This window comes from Tenrec ecaudatus, chromosome 8 (assembly GCF_050624435.1).
Source record: "Tenrec ecaudatus isolate mTenEca1 chromosome 8, mTenEca1.hap1, whole genome shotgun sequence".
NCBI lineage: Eukaryota > Metazoa > Chordata > Mammalia > Afrosoricida > Tenrecidae > Tenrec > Tenrec ecaudatus.
Genome location: NC_134537.1, coordinates 156,320,133 through 156,334,611, shown reverse-complemented (window position 1 = coordinate 156,334,611; position 14,479 = coordinate 156,320,133). Strand labels below are relative to the sequence as shown.

Genomic DNA, 14,479 nt, shown 5'->3' with positions numbered 1-14,479 from the left:
GATATTTACATTATGACTCATAACAATAGCAAAATTACAGTTATGAAGTAGCAACGAAAATAATTTTATGCTTGGGGTCACCAGAACATGAGGAACTGTATTAAAGGGTTGCGGCATTAGGAAGATTGAGAACCACTGTTCTAGAAGATAGCTAAGAAAGCAGTCATTCGTAGAAGTTAGAAAAGGAGAATGTGAGCTAGAGGGAAGTGGGAAAATCTGAACGGATCAGTTTATTTACTCTATAAATATAAGTAGCCTGACGTTTTCTGTGAAAGATAGTTAAGACTGGAAAACTTAGCTGTGTGTATTTACAGGAAACATACCTAGAATCTGAGGACAGAAATAACCAATGGCACGGGAATGTTGTGGAGGTTGGGGGTGGATGCACACTCACTGGCTTTCAAAAATTCAGGGAAAAATTTAATTGTCCTTTCATTCCATTTTCTTAGGAAATTTTTTAAGTTCCCTTAGCTATATTGGAAGAAACAAGAGACTTTCCATTTCCATAAAGAGTTTAGGTCTTGGAAAGCCACAGGAACAATTCTATTCAGCCCTATAAAAATCACTGAATTGGAATTGACTTGATGGCAGTGAGTGTGGTTTTTGATTAGATAGCTTAGATAACCCATATTAAGTAAGCTGGTGTGTAGCTGTTTTAATAAGGAACATAGTACAAGATAAAATTTCTAGAAAGACAAACTCACCATTTACGTGTTGAAGAGCAATGTCGCACTGAGGACCTAACTTTAGCCCCGTGGTATTTTGAATCGCCTCATCTACATGTGAAAGTTAAACATTGAATGAGGAAGATCAAAGAAGAATCAGTGCTTTTGAACTATGACGCTGGCGAAGAATATTGTAAATGCCATGGATTATCAACATAACACACACATCTGTCGTAGAAGAGAGGAGGGAGAGACCATTCCCTGGCGAAGGATATCATGCTTCATAAAATGGAAAGCAAAGAAAACCAAACTCACTGCCGTCCAATTGCTGCTGGTTCAGACCTTCACCAGGACTTGCTGGTAAAGTAGAGGGGCTGCGAAAAGAAGACCCTCGACAAAGTGGATGGACCGACACGGTGCCTGCATAAGAACCATTGTGAGGATGGCTCTGGACTGGGCACTGATTCATTCCGATGTGCTTAGGGTTGTCATGAGTAGGAACCAACTCCATGCCACCTAACAACATATGATAAAATATTTAATCTATGGGAAGATAATAAAAGATTCTCATTTGCATGCGCTGTAATAACTGTACATCTATACCATCAACCGTCATTAAAGAAATGCAAGAAAACCCCACAATGGGTGCCAGCTTATATTCAATGGCTAAATTTAAAGGACTGACAATACTAAATTTTGTGAGGGTGTGGAACAACCAGAATGGTCGTATATTATTGATGCAAATGCAAAATATGACCACTTTGGTTGAGAAAAGGTCAGTTTTGTGAAATTAGACATACTCCTGTCTTGAGACAAAAAGAAACGGTCGGGTCGAGTCAACTCTGACTCATGTAGGTGACCCTGTGGGATGAGTACAACTGTCCAGCAGGGCTCCCAAGGCTGTACATCTTCACAGAAGCCGGCTGCCACGTTTCTAAGCACTCTAACCATTGTGCTCCTAGGGCTCCTGTCTTAAAAAACAAACGCACTGCCATCGAGTCAGTGCCAACTCATAGCGACCCTGTAGGACAGGGTAGAACTGCCCTTGTGAGTTTCTAAGACACTAACTCTTGACAGGAGTTGAAAACGCCTTCGTTGTCCTTGCGAAGTGGCTGGTGGTTTCAAACTGACCTTGCGGTTAGCAGCAGCCCAATGAGGCACCGATTCCATTCCAGCTATTCACTAAGGTCTAAATGCACATGCATTGACAAGATGTGTACAAGGATGTTCATAGCATCTTTATTTACAATAAACCCAAACTGAAAACAGCTTAGACACTCATCAGGAGGAGAATGGCTAAACAAACTGACATGTTTCTATAGTGAGGAAACTCAGCACTAAGAAAGACTGTAGCGCTGATGTATGCAGCAGTCATGGCTGAATCCCAGACACACTACTTTGTATGAGGGAAGCACTGCAGAAGAGTATGTACTAGACGAGAACAGCGACTTCTAATCCTTGATGGAAGGTTGGGCACAGAGCCTAACCAGAAAAGGTCATTAGGATACTTTGTGGATAATATTAATGCTCTGCAGCTTGCTAGGGGTTGGTGCTACATGTGTTTGCATTCCTCAAAACCCAGCAAATTGTATGCTTAGGATTTGTGTATTTTATTGTGTGTGACTTATAACTAAAAAAGACCAAATAAAAATTACCTCTAGTTACTGCTATGCATACTGGATTATATACTGATGTATGTAATTTACATTGGAATGTACAAAGTATAAAGGTGAGCCAATGGAAGGATAGAAGGATGGAGAGATGTGGTAAAACTGGTATATTGAAATGTTAATGGTAGAATTTGGGTGATGCATATTCAACAATTTCAGGGAGTCTTGATGGCACTGTGGGTTTGGCATTGGGCTATGAATCCGAAGATTGGCAGTTCAAAAAACCCCACTAGTTGCTTTGTGGGAGAAAGAAGAGGCTGTTTGCTCCTATAAAGAGTTATATTCCTGGAAACTCTGTATAGGGCCAATATAGGTTGGAATCAACTTGATGGTCGTATGTATTGTCAAATTTTTTTTTCAGTTTTCCTATATGTTTGAAAAATGTTAGAGAAAAATACATAAAAGTTATGAGGATGAAGTTGTAATCTTAATTGTTTTCATCCTCCCTAAATATTTGGGTTTACTGTGCCTAGAAAACAAATGTCCTAAACCATTACTGAAGCCAAAATAACACAATACATATCAGATTCTAGGGATTTGAGAGAGGAATAAAGCATCCGCAATCCCTCTACTACTCCTCTACCCCCGAAATTCCAACCTGGAATTGGGATTGTGTATCACTGTCATTGAGTCGATTAGACTCAGACTGATCCTCTGTGATGGGCTAGAACTGCCCCTGTGGGTTTCCGAGGTTGTATGTCTTTACAGAAAGCCTCATCTGTCTCCCTCTGGGCAGCTAGTGGGTAATCCACTACACCACTTAGGCTCTGCGACTGTACAGATGTTTCCCTAAACCATTTGAATTCAGACTGTAAGGAAACATTAGTTATATATTTCTACAAGTTCTAGTTTGCTATTTCACTCCTGCATAATTAGTGTTAGGTTGGGTATATTTCAAAAAGTATTCCGTTTCTTTAAATTCTCAAGTGTATTTTATTGAACTAATTTTAATGTACTATGGAGTGTAGTTAAGTGGTCCTAATTGTTTTTCCAAGAGGTTTCATAGTGGTGCCCACAGGTTTAGGTGAGGTTTAGAAGGCTGTTTCTCCGTTACTGTGTAGGCTTGACTAGTTTCCTTTTTTGGTGCTGGCTACCACACGCTTCATCCTTTTGCTGCTTCTAGTCTGTTTGGGTCATGAGAACCCGCTAACTAGGTTGCTTAGAAGACCCACAACATGCTGGTTGTGGGCAATAGGTATTTAGTAAAAGCCTATTTAGTTTCTTGTGAGACTGATCTCCTTTGACTACTTTTTTATTCATAGCATTATACAGAATAGGAGAGTTCTTTCTTCATATATTTTTCTGTTATTAATGCACTGTAGCTTGCATATTGTTTATCATTACTGAAAATTGGTATGGGTGACTTTTGAGATATTCTTAAAATTAAATCGTTTAATTATACATGGAATTCATTGTCAGGACATTCCTCCCATGGCAAAAAAATGTTGTCGGCCATGCCTCATGGCAAGTTAGGGTATAGAATTAATATTGCTTGAATTTTAGGCTCTTACATTTTTTAATTAGAAATTTTTTTACATGCGTTAGGCCGGGTTGACTAGTTAAACAAATCTAGTGACACTCGTGTGTAAGAAAGAGCTTTATATCAAGAACTAATTATATATTGAGACAGCATCCCAGCCCAGTCCAATTCAAGCCCATAAGTCTGACACTAGTCTCTAAGACCCTCTTCAGACTCACACAGCTGCGTGCAATGATGCAGAATGCAGGGCGATCACTGCCAGTGGGTGCAAAGTCTTATGGATCCAATGGCAGTGGCCACATCTCGAGACGTCTGGCTGGTCTCCAGCCGGTCTCCAAGTGGCTCACCATTAGGAAGATGAAGCAGAGAGTGAGGGGCCGGTTCCCAGAACCTTCCTTATGAGAAGGTCACGCCCACAAGGAGGTAGCTTCAGGCTGTGACCTGATTGACAGGCTAGACTCCACTCGTACACTTTTATATTTTCAAGTTGACATGAAATAATGAAACTGCGACATATTAAAAAGTTTTAAACTAAGGAAACAACAAGTGATCCAAATTGGTGGTGAAGAGGGTGTGGGAGGCCTGGTAGGACCTGATCAAGGGTAATGTAACCAAGAGGAATTGCTGAAACCCTGGTGGTGACTGATCATGATAGTGGGACAGGAGGAAGGTCAAGGGAAATAGAGGAAAGAGCTGGGAGACAAAGGGCATTTATAGAGATCTAGATAAAGGCATGTACATATATAAATATATATGAGGATGTGGAAATAGATCTAAGTGAATATATTTGTAGGTTTCGTATTAAGATAGCAGAAGGACATTGGGTCTCCACTCAAGTACTCCCTCAATGCAAGAATACTTTCTTCTATTAAATTGGCATTCTAGGATGCTCACCTTCCCAACATAACCCCTGAAGACAAAGCGGGTGAATAAGCAAATAAATGTGAAGAAAGCTTATGGTGCCCAGCTATCAAAAGAGAGAGCGTTTGGGGTCTTAAAAGCTTGAAGGTAAACAAGTGGCCATCTAGCTCAGGAGCAACAAAGCCCACATGGAAGACACACACCAGCCTGTGTGATCACGAGGTGCTGAAGGGATCAGTTATCAGGCATCAAAAAAAGAAATATCGTATCATTGTGTGCTCACCTCCATGATACTATCGCTGAAGACAAATGTGTGCATAAGCAAATGTGGCGAAGAAATCTGATGGTGCCCGGCTATCAAAAGATACAGTGTCTGGGGTCTTAAAGGCTTGAAGATAAACAAGTGGCCATCTAGCGCAGAAGCTACAAAGCCCACATGGAAGAACACACCAGCCTGTGCGATCACAAGGTGTCAAAGGGATCAGGGATCAGGCATCATCAGAACAAAAAATCTTACCATGGTGAATGAGGAGGGGAGTGCAGAGCGGAGACCCAAAGCCCATTTGTAGACCACTGGAAATCCCCTTTGCAGAGGGGTCTCAGGGAGGAGACAAGCCAGTCAGGGTGTGATGTAGCAACTATAAAAATTACAACTTTCCTCTAGTTCCTAAATGCTCCCCCCCCCCACCCCACCCCCCGGTATCATGATCCGAATTCTCCCTTGCAAGTCTGACTAGACCAGAGGATGGACACTGGTACAGATAGGAACTGGAAACACAGGGAATCCAGGGCAGATGATCCCTTCAGGACCAGTGGTGTGAGTGGCGATACTGGGAGCGTAGAGGGAGGGTGGGTTGAAAAGGGGGAACTGATTACAAGGATCTACATGTGACCCTGGGGGACGGACAACAGAAAAGTGCGTGAAGGCAGATGTCAGACAGTGCAAGATATGAGAAAATAATAATTTATAAATTATCAAGAGTTCATGAGGGAGTGGAGAGCAGGGAGGGAGGGGAAAAATGAGTAGCTGATGCCAGGCGCTTAAGTGGAGAGCAAATGTTTTGAGAATTGATGGGGGCAATGAATGTACAAATGTGCTTTACACAATTGATGTATGTGTGGATTGTGATAAATGTTGTATGAGCCCCTAATAAAACGATTTTTAAAAAGTAAAGGATTAAAAAAATTATGAAAAGTTTTTAACTGGAGTTAAAAGTCTTAAGTATGTTATTTCCAAGGTTCAGTATTTAATATGTTTTTCACTAGGACCTGAGAAAAAAGGGCACCAATTCTCATGTGTTTGTCTTCATGGTGACAGAAAACCTCATGAAAGAAAGCAAAACTTGGAAAGATTTAAGGTACTGATAATTAATTAGCTTTATTTCCTTACTATTTAAGAAGGAAATTTCTGTAGTTCGCTTTAATCAATCCCATTGATTAAAATGTTTTTAAAGCCATTCTTGTCCCAGATATTTCAAAATATTTCAATCTTACTGATAAATCTTTAAAATCTTTATCCTGGCAGAAGTTAGGCTTGACACCCAAATGGTAACTTACACCTTCCCTGTAAGCACAACACTGCTATAATCAGAATTTACATTTTGACTCAGTTTTAGTAAATTTTTCAGGTAGCTTTTGGAGAAGCATTAGTGGTTATTTAAACCATGTTTGGAAGACTTATGAAAAACAGCTTGTGATATTTATCAACTACTTTTTTGTGGATTAATTTAAACAAGCTATCGATATATGGTTTTGTAGAATTAAAAAACATTTTATCATGTTTTGTGCAGACCTTCCCAGTAAAGGGCTTGCAGTAGTAGTAGGCGGCTTAGCTCCTGGTGAGCGGGAGGGTTGGGGATGGGGACTTGAGCCGTTTGGAGCCCAGAAGCAGCACCGCCACCCATAAGCACAGTTTGCCACAAGGTGCTTACCTCAGTGTGTAATGCAAATACAGTTTTCTCAGACTGCTAAAATACAAAGTAAGATGGGAAGTACGGACAATATGATCCACGTAATTATAAGTATTCTTCCCTGTAATCGTATCGTGACATGTTATTAGGGGCCTCATTTGGTCGAAAGGTAGAATATTTGTTTTTATTTAAATGTATGTACTAACAAATTCCTTAATCTTTCCCCTCTGTTCTTAGAAAGGAGATGTGAGATTCCTGATTTGCACAGATGTGGCTGCTAGAGGAATCGATATCCATGGTGTTCCTTATGGTAAAAGCAGCTGCTTATGTCTGTAGTATGGATTTTGTGGAATCTAAAGCCAGCTGTCATCTTTGGGATATTTACATATTTAGGAACTAAGAGCAATTGGTGGTCGTTGTTTTTATTTCCAGTTATAAATGTCACCCTGCCTGATGAAAAGCAGAACTATGTACATCGAATTGGCAGAGTAGGAAGAGCCGAAAGGTACTGGTGTAATTTTCCCTTTTCAAAAAGTTTAAGCTTATATACTTGCAGGGGAAAAAGCTAATAAAGACTTTTAACATCTTTTAGGATGGGCCTGGCCATTTCTCTGGTGGCAACAGAAAAAGAAAAGGTAATGTTTTCAGAACACTATATTATATTCAATGGGTGTGTTGTAATTTTAAGTGTGAGAAGTAAAAGCAGTTTGGCTTTTTTATTTAATACGGTTGTGCATTGAATATGAGCATTCTTCTAAGGGCATGTTTTCTTTGTAGTTGTTAAATAAGCAACTAATAGAGTGAAGCCTAGAGGAAAAGTGCAAAATGTGATTTCCTCTCTGTTATCATATTTTACCAGATTTTTTTGACGGAGGGAGTAACTTACTATTTTGATACAAGTATATTGAAAAGTTGCAAGAATAAGGAATACCCCTATATCCATGTTTAAATTCACCACTTTATTTTGGGTGTTCTTTGCCTTGTTGTTAGGTGCCATTGAGTCGGTTCTGACTCACAGTGGCCGTATGCATAACAGAATGAAACCCTGCCCAGTCCTCAGAATCGTTCCTATATTCTTTCCCTACTTGCTTAATTATTATTTTACAGAAGATTTTTTAGCTTTATTGTTGACATTAAACATGCTATGTCTTGGGGTGGTACACACTTGACTGTTACACGAAAGTTTAGAAATTCAGTCTCTACTCACAGATGCCTTCCCAAAAAAGGGATAGCAGTCTACTTCCCACTGGCTCAGCTGTGGCACAGTTGTATTCTAACACACTGAGATCGTGAGGGATCAGAATCTAACACACTGAGATCGTGAGGGATCAGAATCTAACACTGAGATCGTGAGGGATCAGAATCTAACACACTGAGATTGTGGGTGATCAGAATCTAAACACACTGAGATCGTGAGGGATCAGAATCTAACACACTGAGATCGTGGGTGATCAGAATCTTAACACACTGAGATCGTGAGGGATCAGAATCTAACACACTGAGATCGTGGGTGATCAGAATCTTAACACACTGAGATCGTGGGTGATCAGAATCTAACACACTGAGATCGTGGGTGATCAGAATCTTAACACACTGAGATCGTGAGGGATCAGAATCTAACACACTGAGATCGTGGGTGATCAGAATCTTAACACACTGAGATCGTGGGTGATCAGAATCTAACAAACTGAGATCGTGGGTGATCAGAATCTAACACACTGAGATCGTGGGTGATCAGAATCTTAACACACTGAGATCGTGGGTGATGAGAATCAGCTTGAAGGCGGTAACTGGTGATGATGCGAGGGCTCTTGATGGAGCATTCCTCAGTTTCTATTGCTACAGGACAATGTTTTCAATTCAAATATTAGTTTACATTTTGTTTTGTAATATTAACTGCAACCCCCCCTCAGTATAACAGCATTCTTCCATTTTTTCCCTGAGTTCAAGTCTTCTTCCTGCCTCAAGTTTGATTTTGCGGGCTAGTGTGTACTTTTTAATGCCTGTTTTGTCTGAGAATTCCCTCTTTTAACTCATTTGCAAAAATGCTTAATTTATTCTTTTTAAAGATATATTTTATTAGGGACTCATACAACTCTTATCACAATCCATACATACATCAATTGTATAAAGCACATCGCTTAATTTATTCTTGAGAAGAACTGTTGACTAATAATGACAGTTGAACAGAGTGCTAAATGTGCCTTCCTTTGTCTTGAAAAACCAGAGGTTTAGAGTGGAATTACATAGCATGCGTTTACCTCCATAAGATGGTAGTATTCTGTGCCTCTTCAATTTAGGTTTGGTACCATGTGTGTAGCAGCCGTGGGAAGGGGTGTTATAACACAAGACTCAAGGAAGATGGCGGCTGTACTATATGGTACAACGAGATGCAGGTAAGGCCTGGGGGACACTACTGAAACGGGTCAGATGGACTGGTTGGACTGCAGCTTTCATCCACTTGTTAATTGTGTGGAAAGTAGTAAATTGGTTTTAATGTTAGTTGTAAATTGTAACTTATGGGTTCATCTCTGCAGAAATCTAGCTTCCGCGTATACTATTGTAGCTTTCTGATTGTGTTTAATACTGTTAAAATGCAACTCTGTTGAAGTGAATCTTAAAATAAAAATTTCTCTCCCATTCTTAGTTGCTATCCGAAATAGAAGAACACCTGAACTGTACCATTTCTCAGGTTGAGCCCGATATAAAAGTACCACTGGATGAGTTTGATGGGAAAGTTACCTATGGTCAAAAAAGGGCTGCTGGTGGTAAGCTTGGAGTGATTTTTAACTCTAAGTGTGAGTGAGACATTTGGTTTACAAAGTGTAATTTTGCTTCATTATGTTAAATGTATTATTATCAGTTTGTCATTTTTTTCTTTTCACTCTTAGCACTTTTTCCACACCTGTTGTTTATCATTTCTATTGCATGCTTTTGTCTGAAGAGTAGCAACATAGCTTTTTCCGTGAAGTTTGCATGTTCTAGTTTAATGTTTCATGGAATTGTGTAGAGGTGAGCACAGCAGGTACTTGGAAACAAGGAATCGGGAGACGTAGTAGGTTAGGCCCTCCAGCATACTATTTTCACCTTTCCCTGGGACGCCATTTCTTAGCTTGTGCTGGGAAGTTTTTTAGAATTCAGGCTAAATTTGTTTTCAGACTAAAGCAGAGGGTAGAGAACAAGGTGTGGTTAGGGAGACCTAATTTATGTATATTGAATAATTGGTGTAACACTTTAAAAACTCACCATTTGGAGACAACTTGCCCAATCGTATATCATCATTGCTGGAAGCAAATTTTCACTAACATAATTGAGCCGACAAGCTTGTCATTTACATTACTCTGTAATTTGTGTGTGTGATATAGGTGGAAACTATAAAGGACATGTGGATATTTTGGCACCGACAGTTCAAGAGTTGGCTGTCCTTGAAAAGGAGGCGCAGACATCTTTCCTACATCTTGGCTACCTTCCTAACCAGCTGTTCAGAACCTTCTGATTTAAGGTTTGCGTAATAAAATTCTGTAGTTTCAAAACTCTAAATAAAACAGTTGTACTGCTTCCAAGCAGCAGTATGGATAGTTACTTCAGCTGTCAGTGTTAACTCTTGCATGTTGAAAAACATTAGTCTTACAAATTTTTTTTAAAATGGCAGCCTAATGACAATAAATATGATGAATATATGTTTATGATGGTTTGTGTCTTATTTCAAAGTTAACCTTGAATTTTTTTTTGGTGAATGTAATTTAAAAATGTCACTGAATTGTATACTTAAACATGATTAAAATGGAAATGTTTGTTATCTATATTTTACCACAATAAAATTTAAATTAAAATCAAAATGTATGGACTTCTGACGTAGCATTTACGGAATACAGATTTGGCAGAGGACCTATGTGAAACAATCTGTGAATATCCCAAGAGTAGACCTTTTCACTGGAGCTAGTTCTAAGTGTCCAGAGCAGTAGACTGGGACATAACAATGTGACAATGGTCCAGGGCCAACAGCATTTCATTCTGCTGTGCATCTGCGTTGACTCTGCGGTAACGGAAAGCAACAGTCCCAAATGGAGACAAATGTTGAGATGGGAAAGGTTGCCAACATATAGATTGAGATATTGAGACCAGTGGAAAATCATGTCCGGAAAGAGTTGAATGAGCCAAAGTAGAACGCAAAGAGTTTTTTAGGGGAGTTAGGAAAGATTCTGTGTCTGTGGATTGACTAATGTGTTTGGCATGGTGATAGTAAAGGTTTCTTTTTGAACGATTATCTTCCTAATAAGAGCCTTTCTTTCAAAAAAAGAACCTTTCTTTCTAGTTGATAACACATCTTCTATAAACCAAAACTACTCTGCTACTCCTCTCGGTCTTTAATAGGTCAAAGTTGAGCGCAGTTCTTTAGAATATATTTCTAGCGATGCATGCCTAAAATACCAGGAGGAAAAAAGGAAAATTTAAATACATTTAGATTAGCCCTTTGTGCCTTTTAACTCTTCATTCATAAAGTAGCTTCTCTGCACATATATATATATATATTACCATATATATTTGCGTATAAGGCAACCTGAATTTCAGCCGAAGAACCTAATTTTACCACAAAAACTGCACTAAAAATGTGTTGAAAACAAAGAATACAAAAATTCTCACCACTGGACCAATTCATGCTATCATGATAAACTGAGAAAAGATTAAAATTGTCAACTTTTACAAAAAAATGTGTGTCCATAACCAGTGTCTCTGGAAGCAGTAGGCAAGAAACCCATTGAGAGATTGCACTGGACTAATCTACTGCAAAGGGCTTCTTGAAGTTTCAAAACCAAAGGTGTCATTTTGTGGACTAAAGACAGTATGTCAGACACCCCCCCCCCCAATGTTGAAAAGCTCAATTCATACACGAGTATATACAGTATTCCTCTCCTAGAGTTTCTTTTGTTTTTAATCATTTTATTGGGGCTCATACAACTCTTATCATAATCCATCGATGCATCCATTGTGTCAAGCACATTTGTACATTTGTTGCCATCATCATTTCAAAACATTTTCTTTCTACTTGAGCCCTTGTATCAGCTTCTTATTTTTCCCCTCCCTCCCTCATGAACCCTTGATAATTTATAAATTGTTATTATGTAATACAACTTCTTACAAGGTGATTTTCAAAATGTCAATGAATATACAAATAAAAAAAGCTTATCATGGGAAAACAACAACCTAATACTGAGTTCATATTTGGGGGGATATAATTTTGGAAGTCCTATTCTTTCACTTGTTTCTAGAACCCTTTATTTGGAGATATCCTTAAAGGTAAAGTGATGGCAGAACTTAGCAGTGCCCACAGACATCAGTCGGGGCTTTAAAAATGAGTTCTTTGTTGATAGCAGACAAAGACTGACAAACCGTTTTAAAACTCGAACTGGAAAGGATCCTCCTGACCATCTTCCTCAAAGCTGACTTTCAGGAAAATCCAGGTTCACAGGGCTTGGTTGGTGGAACTGGAGATTGAGCATGGGTCCTCTCGCTCAACTTTTTCACTCTGCTTCTTTGGGGGGATGAGTCTCAGTCCAATGGGTTGACCAGAGAGGACTGCTGGGTGGAGATTGAGCTTTTTTCCGCTTCGAATGACTGCCTAACTGGAATTGCTCCCCAGAGAGCAGTTTTCCAAAGAGGAAGCCACAGACTAAGGGAGGGGTTCTTTTAGAACACCTGATTTGTCCTTTGTGCCCATATCTCCATTAATCTTTCCCATAATTCAGTGGTTCTCAACCTTCCAATGTCACGATCCATTACTACAGTTCCTCATGTAGTGGTGACCCCATAAGTGGGCGTAATCTGCATGTGGGCAGAGCCTCCTGGAGATGAATAGAGGAGCGGTGTCTCGGTTCCTGAGACCATCGGAAATAGGGTCTTAGGCGACCCCTGTGAAAGGGTCACTCAACCCCCTCTTAATTCTTTGTGTTTCTAGATTATAGTTCCTATAGGTGTCTATGTTAGTGCTAAAGGTGAGAAGACTTGCTAAATTCTGCTGGTCACTGAACCAGTACAGTGTTGACTGCCCCCTTTTCATCACAGCAGCTTCTGAGTTTGAGCTGGTGCAAGACTGCCCAGCTCTGGGTTTGCTTCTAGTGAGTGGGGTCTGAGTACAAGAGCTGGACCCGCCGACCTTCTTCCCCTTTGTCCCGGGCTAGGCTTTTGGAGGTGTTATCTGTGAGCCAGTTCTCCAACTCCCCCCCCCCCCCCCGACCCCAGGGACTGACAGCAAGACTGAAGGAACCTGGATAACCTTGTGAAAGAAAGGCCTCTTCTCAACGGACTGCCTGGTGCAGTGGCTTGACCTTCCCTGAACCACTGGGTTTAGTCTCTGTTAGCCTAGACTTCAACTAATATGGAGCGCGAGAGGTCCCTGTAAGTCCCCAGAATGTTGAATATTGACTCTCCAGTGTTGGTGTTTCTGACCCATAGCTTCAGCTTAAGTCTGTGTAGTGTAAGAGTTTATATGTACTCACATCTCATGTCTTATCATTCTGTCGGTGTTTGCTTTGTCAAAGAAGTGCAGAGGCTTGCCCCAACATCAACACTCACAGGCCTGAGGTCTTCACGAGTCATGGCACATTCCTCCTCCCCTGCATGGTCTCCCCGTCAGGCTTCCATGGCTTTCACCTGAAAGAGTTATCATTTCATAGCAATAGAAATGGTTTTGTACATGGGTTTTTGTTTTTCTAATTTTAATGAGCTTGCTGCTCCAACTCTAGCTGCTGTAGTCACGCTGTTGCTAACGTGAAGATCCTTCGAGCCCCTTCATGGGACAGACCCACTTGAGGAAGTATAGGAAACTGAGCAAAAGCATCTAGTGCGTACGAATGTTTGCTGGAAAGCTGGATGGTAGCGGATCCTAACGAGTGGTCTTTGCTGTGGTCCCTCATTTGTAATAGAACTCTCCTACACAGTGTGAAACTTCTGATTAATCTACTTTTTGTAATCTTAAGCTTCAGAGAAATTCATTGCTTACATTTTGGTCCTTATTTTTTTGGTCTGTAACTTAAGATCATACAGTATATGCACATTGTGTATCGCTTCTCGGCCTTTTGGCTAAGATCAAGTGTAGTACACATTGTGTGTACACATTGTGTCTGTTTAACAGCATCTCTCTCACTGTAAATGCTTTAGTGGCTGCATAGTCCATTGACTGCGGTGCTTCATGTAGCCATTGAACTCGAGCATTGAAAAGATTGTGAATTTCAGAGTGTTTAACTTGGACTTGAATCCCAGCACTAATCCATACTAGCAGTTTAACAGAAAGCAATGCCCTCAGCTCGTTCAAGTGTTAAGAGTTTTGCTCATAAAAACGGTGATGATCATTTACATCATTCAGTTATGTTACAAATTCAGAAAAATGGCCAATCGATGGGAGGCACCCATTCTCTATTTTTATTCAGATTGTTGACATAGTACCTGTGTTACATGTAATGCGGCAAGGAACATGTGTGGATTGTTTTCTTAGACTGGATTCCTAAAAGTGGGATTACTGAGTTCAAGCATTTTTAAGAGCCGTCACGACCAGATTGCTTTGAAAGGATTGCACCGGTTGACAGTCACACTAATAGTAGGGGATTCCATATGATGCTCTTATAAACTTCAATGTCACTTGTAGATAGGACTTTGTTGTCATGTCGTCTGTTTCCTGTGGGCTGTGAATTATTGCTTGCTACTCAGCACATGACTCCTTACCTCCCGTCTTGTCTCTGTCACCTTCATATTATCATCAAAAAGGATCCAGACTTGTTTCTTTGTGAAAGTGGACATGCATGTGACAGTGACTAAAACTGCCCAGATTTTAAAAAAAGAAAAAAGGTTTCTATCGATACCATGTAGACCAAGCCATTTAATCACATTTCCTACCTA

At 40.1% G+C, this 14,479-nt stretch overlaps 1 protein-coding gene and 1 pseudogene across 3 annotated transcripts in view; both read left to right on the top strand.

The window, feature by feature from the left end:
* DDX1 (DEAD-box helicase 1) overlaps positions 1-10,266 on the top strand; it is a 39,509-nt gene extending 29,243 nt beyond the window's left edge. For all 3 annotated transcript variants that reach the window (XM_075557088.1, XM_075557085.1, XM_075557087.1), the window contains 7 exons: positions 5,943-6,034; positions 6,824-6,896; positions 7,019-7,091; positions 7,179-7,221; positions 8,887-8,982; positions 9,234-9,354; positions 9,952-10,266. In XM_075557088.1, the coding sequence (XP_075413203.1) occupies positions 5,943-6,034; positions 6,824-6,896; positions 7,019-7,091; positions 7,179-7,221; positions 8,887-8,982; positions 9,234-9,354; positions 9,952-10,082 (629 nt within the window). In that variant the 3' untranslated portion in view covers positions 10,083-10,266. The remainder of the gene's footprint in view (positions 1-5,942; positions 6,035-6,823; positions 6,897-7,018; positions 7,092-7,178; positions 7,222-8,886; positions 8,983-9,233; positions 9,355-9,951) is intronic.
* Positions 10,267-13,646: 3,380 nt separating this feature from the next.
* On the top strand, positions 13,647-13,790 carry LOC142455661 (U2 spliceosomal RNA; annotated as a pseudogene).
* The last annotated feature ends 689 nt before the right edge of the window (positions 13,791-14,479 follow it).